Source organism: Buceros rhinoceros, unplaced genomic scaffold, assembly GCF_000710305.1.
Source record: "Buceros rhinoceros silvestris isolate BGI_N320 unplaced genomic scaffold, ASM71030v1 scaffold11325, whole genome shotgun sequence".
In the NCBI taxonomy this organism is placed as follows: Eukaryota; Metazoa; Chordata; class Aves; order Bucerotiformes; family Bucerotidae; genus Buceros; species Buceros rhinoceros.
Window position 1 is genome coordinate 30,561 of NW_010413510.1, and position 8,122 is coordinate 38,682.

At 46.2% G+C, this 8,122-nt stretch overlaps 1 protein-coding gene across 1 annotated transcript in view; it reads left to right on the plus strand.

The window, feature by feature from the left end:
- Positions 1-4,917: 4,917 nt before the first annotated feature.
- Positions 4,918-8,122, plus strand: part of LOC104494003 (collagen alpha-1(V) chain) — a gene marked incomplete at its 5' end in the record, with an annotated part of 114,653 nt that continues 111,448 nt past the window's right edge. The window contains one exon of the mRNA XM_010136778.1: positions 4,918-5,085. Coding sequence (XP_010135080.1) covers positions 4,918-5,085 — 168 coding nt within the window. The remainder of the gene's footprint in view (positions 5,086-8,122) is intronic.

Sequence of the window (8,122 nt, forward strand, 5' to 3'; positions counted from 1 at the left end):
ATCCTGCTTTTAAGAACATCAAGCTGGGTATTGCCAAGGGGGGGATGAAGTGGGAGGAGCAGGGAGCTGGTGGTGTGTGCTGTCTCCGGGCTGACACCCATTAGCCCTCACAGGAGCGAAGTGAGGACAGCATAGCTTCTCCTGGTGAAAGCAAAGCAATATGCCTTCCAGGGAAGATAAAATTAAGAGGGTCTGGCCTTGGTATCGAGCTTGGTGGAGAAACTGAACTGTTAAGCTTTCTGTAATGATTGTGGTAGATGGTGCAGGGAGAGTCTTTAACTGACCTTCACTGCAGTCACTAGACAAGGACTAGTTACCCCTTTTTTCTGCTGTGTGATAGCAAGTGAAATGGCATTTTAAAAAAATCCTTGTTTATTATCGTACATGTCCTGAAGGATCAGCATGGCTTAAGCTCTAAAATTTAATTTCAAGAACAGTCAGGGTAAGGAAAGGTGGGGATGAACGCTCCAGTCGTGTTGGGAGTGAAGCTTGCCCACAGGGGTGTTCGGTTGCTCTAATATTCCCCTTCAGATGTTGATGATGCTCTTGTTTCCTTCTGAGTCCCTTGGGGGTATTTCTGCTCCTGCGCCCCCCAGCCGAGTCCGAGCAGGTGGTTTGACTGTGGTTCAGGGTAGCAGGCCATGGCCACACTGACCCTGTTTTGGCTGGAGCTTGTGGTCAGTCCGAAGCCTGGGAGCTTTTCTCAATGAATGCTGCTCGATTTGCTTTAGTATTGATGTGTAAGAAAGAAAAAGCGGCTGTTGGACACTGCTAAGTGGGAGCAGAGTTACAAACTTAATATAGCTGCCTCTGTTCTGGGTTTTAACAGGTAATTAATTAGGAATTGGATTAATCTGGAAAGACTGGTTGTGTGGTTAAAGCCTTGGTCAGACACAGGGTATTAATTCCTTCTTTTGCCACTGCTGGTTCATCAGGGAGTCACTCTGCTCTGCTCTGAAGTGGAAAGCTCCTCTTTGGTCTTGTTCAAGGGCTTCGCACGCTGCCGGGTGCAGGCTTTTGGGGCAGCCTCTGGTTTGATTTTGTCTATTTTTGGCTCTTTGGGGTTTGCCTTTTGTGTACCAGGTATATTGGCACCTTCCTCCAGCATAGCAGGAACTGAGCTGCCTGTCTCTTTGGGGAGCCCTGTGCATCCCGAGTGAGAGAATAGTCCTGTGTGTAATCCTGCATAGTAACGTTATTCATAAAATAGTGAGTAAAAAAAAAGCTTTCATAAAGCAATGGCTAGTTCAGTTCTCGGATGAAGGCCAAGCCCAGTGCAAGCTCATAAGAAATACCCTGTAGGACTTGATTTTGACCAGTCAGGTCTCTGTCCTTCTGTGCATGATGCTGTCATAGCTCCTAACAGGAGATTGCTGAGTTTAGATTTGGCTGAAAAATCCAGGGCAAATAAATAAACCGATTAGCTGGGCAGGAATAAGGTGCTCTGGTGTGAAGCTCATCTTTCCGGAAAGAGCTGGAGATTTTCATGCTGCTGAAGTCCTACTCAAACCGATGCTCTTAGTGATGAAGTGCAACCTGAGTGGTCTGTAGGGCTTCAGCTGGCTCTTCACCTCCTCTTTGATTTCCAGGAGCAAGCAGAGGTCTGAACAGAGGTTATTCCTCTCCTGTGTGGTTTGCAGTTTTGCAATACCCACACTGTTATTCTACTCCAATATGTTGCTTTGACCTAATCCATCATAGTTATGGAGGTATGGAGCATCTTCCTTCAAAATGAAGATGAATTGCACGTTGTGTTTGGAGGCTTACAGCAGCACAGGGAGGCAGGCAGACGCTTGAATCATCCGTGACAAATGAGAAGTGCTGCACCATGGCGCTGATAAAGACTGGGGCTTGCTCAGAGGGCTCTGAGCAGGGGCTGGAGTGCTGAGCCTGCTACCTGCTCTTGGCTGGTGGCTTCTGGAGGAGGTCCAGCTCCCTTGAATGCCTGTCACCTTGCTATAACTGCTGCAGGAGCTTTTGGCAGGCAGCTGCAAGTGGTGTCATTCTGCTAATGCATAGAGGTGGTGAAATACTCTGGTTTTGTGTCTGTCCTGTCAGTACACGGCACAATTTCAGCTATAAGATCGTGACACTGAGCAGCACTGAACTTGTCCAGCACCATACACTCCTTTCCTACGAGATGAGCATGATTTGCTCTGGTGTCTCCCTAGACGAAGGAGAGGATGTTCACAGAGGTGTTGTCATAACAGCAGCCGAGCTTTCGGGTGATGGATTCTTTCTGCAGACGTTTCTGTTCGTGCAGACACCTCGGCCCTGCTGTGGTCGCTCTCCACGGGATGGTTTATGTGCAGTGCTGTGAGCAAGGCTCAAATCCCTGGTGCGCAGACTGGGCTGATGTCAGGAGTCTGGAATTCACATCCCCTCCCCCTTGCCTTTGCCTTTTCCCCCTCTCCTCCCTAAATAAATGCTGGAGGCAGCTTAGGAACTGGCTGATTCGAATCTCTTGGAGCACAGGGAGGTAACTGGAAGCAGAACTGGAGTTTTATTGTCATTTCAGTTGCTTAAACACAGCTTGGGCTGTATGCACGCAGATAATTGCGTGAAATAAAGCATGGTTAAAAGGCAGTGGGAAGATCCAAGTGGCAAGGACGACTTAGACAAATGTGTGTCCTCCATACGCTGTCTAAGAGTGAGGGATGAGGAAACGTCCCAGCTGTGTGCTGCTCAGGCCAGGCTCTCTCAGCTGCTTTATCATCTGCAGTGCTGACTTGGGTTTGCCATGTGTTTGTAATCTCTGCGAGGGCTCAACTTCTCAGGATTGTGGAAACTTCTAAAAACTGCCTAACAATGGACGTGAATTTTCCATGCAAATGTTAGGCTGATCTTGGTAACCGAAACTTTGTAAAAGATCTGTTGCTGCTCTTTCCATTGCTGGGGTGTTTGTGTTCAGTGCTGCAGTCTTTCCTCATGGATGCTGCCAGCTGCATAAGGCACATCCCTTACAAATCCTCCCCCTCTTTCCCCTCTGGTCTTTCTAGTAATACGCTTGATCCCAACATAAGGCCAATTTTAATTTTTTTCTCTTGCAAGATTTTTTCCTGTATTTTCCTGCTGTTTGGAGAGATGTCTCCTTTTTTTTGCAGTAGCTCTAATGCCACACACCTTCCTGAACGCAGTTGTGCTGCTTGTGATCACTCCATGAGCTGGTGATAAGCTTTACACCCTTAGCTGTGCAGCGTGGCAAGATGCCCCGAGATCCTGATGGAAGCTGATGCAGTCAGCCCAGGGGATTAGTCTTGGGTATCACTGCAAACATCCAGCTGCCTAATGTGCGGCTGTCCTTGAGGATCCGAATAATATCACTCTTCAGGGAAAATAATGGAACAAGTGGCAAAAGAATACAGCTGTGATACATAGTCCAGGCAAGGCTAAATAAAGTTGTCAGGCAGACATTTGCTTTGAGCACTGTTAGGGGTTTGCTGAGTTGGGTGGTTCATACTTCTGACAGCAGTTTGCTCCAAGTATCAACTCAAAATTTAGAATAATTTCTTTTAAGTGTTTAAAGTCAGATCTGGTTATTCCACTTCTGGAAACAGCATTTCTGACATGAGCAAGGCCAGATCAGGAAGTTAATAAGATGTATCAGTTGCATTACTTAATCGATGTTCTAGAGACCTGAACATCTGGAGGTGAACAGCCCTGACTTTGCAGGCATGGGAAGCACTGGGTATCAGACAGGCTTTCTCCACTGACCAGTGTAATGTCTGCAGCAGCGAGAGCTCCGGGAGCCTCATGGATGTGCTTGAGGAGGGCTGGAGCCTTTTGCTTTATGTCACTAGCCAAAATGCCCATGCAGGTTTTTCCTTTTCTGTGAAGCACGTGTGTCTTGTTGGCTGTCCAGCTGCATGCCCGTATGCACTGGTGGCTGTGCAGAAATCCCGGTGTCATGGGGAAGAATTGTCTGACAGAGGGGGAATTATGTGATGGGATGTGCCTGGCCTTGGGCTGAGTTACAGAGGGGGTACTGGGCTGCCTGTGGTGGTGTGCTGCATCCCTGCCCTGTATCTCCTTGCTTCACCCAGTCAGGGTTAGATGCTGTGTGCAAACCCTGTGAGGGACTGGGTGAGTCTACAAGCAGCATGGCCAACCTACGAGCACTGAAGAATCTCGCTGGGATGCTGCTTTGCCAAATTTTATAACCCAAGGCATGGCTGTGGGCTTACCTGTTGTCCCAGCTAGTGTGAATTTACATCTGGCTTTTTGTGTGGTGTATATGTGTAGTTCTCCAGGGAAGCTTGCTCAGGTATTCACTTCAAAATAACGTTCTGCGTCAACTAACTTCAGAAAAAAAATGGAAATATTTGCATCAGCACGATGGGAACTTCTTGATATAAAGCCTTTCTCTCAGATCATGAATTTCCTGTCTAATGCTTAATCTTCAGGATGTGCTTGAATGATGGAGATTGGGGAAGACATCCAGAAAATATAACTACTGTAGCTAAGACGACAGTATATTCTCCCTTCTGCAACGTTCTGCGTCAACTAACTTCAGAAAAAAAATGGAAATATTTGCATCAGCACGATGGGAACTTCTTGATATAAAGCCTTTCTCTCAGATCATGAATTTCCTGTCTAATGCTTAATCTTCAGGATGTGCTTGAATGATGGAGATTGGGGAAGACATCCAGAAAATATAACTAGCTAAGACGACAGTATATTCTCCCTTCTGCCCTAGTGCAGACAGCCGATTGACTGCTCCTCTCTGACCAGCAGAACGATGTCCTAGCTTTGAAGCTGGTATTAACATTGTATTTGCTGATATATTGAAAACATATTTCATCCATTTTTAAAATTGTGATGGTTGATTTGTGTGATGCAGGTTAAAACCGATTTGGATCTGAGCAAGTGCCAGTCCTGCTGCCTGCTAATTCTTGTTTTCTCCTTTTCTTTTTACAGCTGAACCTGCAGACCTCTTGAAGGTGTTAGATTTTCATAATTTACCTGATGGTATAACAAAAACAACAGGGTTTTGCACAAGCAGAAGATCTTCGAAAGAAGCAGATGTTGCTTATAGGGTAACAAAAGATGCTCAGCTTAGTGCACCGACAAAGCAGCTGTATCCTGGTGAGTCCACAGCTTTTTATTTGTTGTATGGAAATTTCTGCTCCCTCTCTCAGATTCTGCAGGCACATACAGGGCACTGCTTCGTTCCCTCCTTTTCCAAGTGTGCTTGTATGCTCCCTCGGCAGGGAGCGATCCTGCTGTTCTGGGGGCTGCAAACTTCCAACATGTTCATTTATCGCTGCATTTACATGTGGTGGTGGGTTTCACTGCAGAAGAAATGGGAAACTGTGGGTTTCCAATGCCTACATCTGTTCCCTCCTTTATTATAAAAGTTTCTGCTGTCTCATTATCACACAGTGACATCCAGCTGGGAAGAGACACTTGGAAGATGCAGAGGAACGCAGACTGTGATTTGTTCTGCTCCTGTGGAGTGCCAAGAACAGTAGGGTCTTACTCTGTGGCTGTGGTGTGTCTCATAACACAAATAATCACCGTATAAAAATAATAGACTGCCCCACAAGAACAGATGTCCCAGGAAAAGTTGTCTGAAGAAGTCAGAGGTTCGTTAGAGAAAGCTACTAAGATGCAGCAGTTCCCAAAGCCCTTGAAGAGCATGTGGGCTTACTGACCATTCTGTTTGTCACTGGTATTTGATTTTTCAGGCCACGGGACGATCGCTACTATAGAGTTAAATGTGCTCATAAAAAGACTGGATACATCATGAACTTAAACTACTCGTTGCCTGGGAGCTTCAGTCTTGAACACGTAGTCACCATCAGAAGTTTCCTTCCAAAGCCACACAGGAGCTTGGCTGCATCGCCACGCACCATGGGGAGCGCAGGGAGTAGTGGGAGGAGGCAGGGCAGGACTTGCTGGGCTGGCTGATGAAAGTGCCTTGGAGGGAAGGTTTAGCAATGAGGCAGAAAGAAGCTGCATATAGCTTGTCTGTGAAGCAGTAGATGTCTTAAGCAAAGCAGACACACACACAATCTCCTTTGGCATTGAGCGAGAGTTAATGGTACAAAATTCATGAGCTAAATCAGAGGTAATCTGGCATGCCACTACCAATGCTTTTTAATGAACATGCCGTATCTATCAGACCAGGCCTGTCAGTGGCCTAGATGAGGACTCGAGCCTGGATTACCAATGCGCTTGCATCCTCCAGTCCGGTATTTCCTTCATGGCATGTGTTAGCACTAAGGCTATTTTCAGACTCTGTTATCCTGTTGTGGCACTAAGCAGGTGAACTGTGTTTAATCCATGGTGAGCAGGAGCATATGAACTGATGTGAAGACAAGAACAGCCTGTGGACTGGTAGCCCTCCATTGCATGGTCAACCCTTGGTGAAGGAGCTGCTCAGTTTTGTCTAAAGCCCTGTTTCAATGCCTCCAGAAGTGTGGAACCAGACCCCATGTTTGTCTTCGTTGCTGCCCAGGGCAGGACAGTCCATTCTGACTATTGGGAACGTGTCCAACTGCACCTCTCTGACATGTTGTGCCTTCATGGCCTGGAGGATTGTGCCTGTGGATATGGGGAATATCTACGCCAGGGACAGGCTGCAGATGGCCCCTGAGTCCATGCAGAGATCAGCTCAACCTAACCAGTGTGTGTTTAACAGCTTTCAGGTACTCTCCATGTATCTGAAATGACTTGAAGTTTTGGCCCAGCTGGTATCTTCAAGTTCAGAATTGCTTGAAGGAAAAGGTTCCAGTTTGGAATATACAACTTGAGCAGACTTGAGGGCTTTCCTGTAGTAACTGTAGCCGCTCTGAAATCTTGCCTCATGGCATTTGTGTTAAGGAAACCAGCACACAGTGGGGACCCCAAGATACCGAAATAAGGCTGGAGTATTCTGGCTACCTGATGTAGCAAGGAGACTGGATGATACCGCTTGTGGTAAAGGTTAACACAGCAAGACAGCAGGCGGAGCCGAACTGTGGTCGCAGGAGAGAACTCAACATTGTATGAGACTTTGTTGGTTTTGTCCCATCTTACTACTTGTATGTCCTCAAGAGTTCTTGGTTTGCATCTACTGTCTTCCTTGGGTGAGAAGATCTGGATGGTGATTCCTTGGTGTCATCAAGCAACTTCTCAGTCATTTCATCATGTGGAATACCACAAGGAGATAGAAGCAGCTCTGTCCCTCTCCAGAGACTTCCAAAGTCATTGAGTCTTCTTGCCTGCTTGGTAAGGACATAGGAAGGGAAGAGCAGAGTGAAGAGCACCCAGTGTTTTCCATCAGACCAGCAGATGTTTTCTCAGTACATCTCCATACTAGATGTGACTTCAGCTCACACTGCCAAAGGAATGAGAGAGGAGATGAAAATAACAAAGTAATTGCAGTGCATTGTACCAGGGGAAATGTGGTTTTAGAGATTTCAGGTTAACAGGCGAGTGGGTTGTAGCATAACTTTCCTCTCTGCTGTGGAGCACCCTAGGCAAGTGTACACTGCACGTACTATTTTGTGCTAATTAGAAGTCGGTGCTTTTCTAAGATGGTTTTACGGGTTTTGCATTCTGCTCCCACAGTCAGTAAAGCAAGGTGTATATATATAATATATATAAAAGCTTGTCTGTTTTTTCAAGCCCACAACAGTGAGAACATCTCAGATGCTCTTTGTCCTTCCTCCCTAAATAAGTTCTGTTTCCCAGCAAAAACTGTGCTCTTCCATCAAAGGCAAAGTTTTCAATGGCAGCCAGGAAAATGTCACGTTCTTCTAGTGGACTCTGTATTCTCCACACTGCTTGTGGGTGTCTGCATACATATATATTAAAAAATACATGTTTGAGTTTGGAAATCTCTATTATAGCTCCAGCAGTCATCTCTGAGGAAAACAAGCCATTCCAAAGCTGCGACTCTTCTCGGATGAAGTTGGTGACACCATTGAAGAGCTGTTTTCATTTGAAAAGTGGCTCTGGAAATGACACCAGAGCTCACATGATAGCTCTGTTTTGTGTTTGTGTCAGGAACTGGATCAGCTCATTGGTTTTTTCTGTGGTGGTGTGGGTTTTTTTTTTTTTTTTTTTTTTTTTTTTTTTTTAGACCCCCAAAGCCATGTTGCGATGCAGAAGCTGCTGCTGCCATGGTTACAGTCCC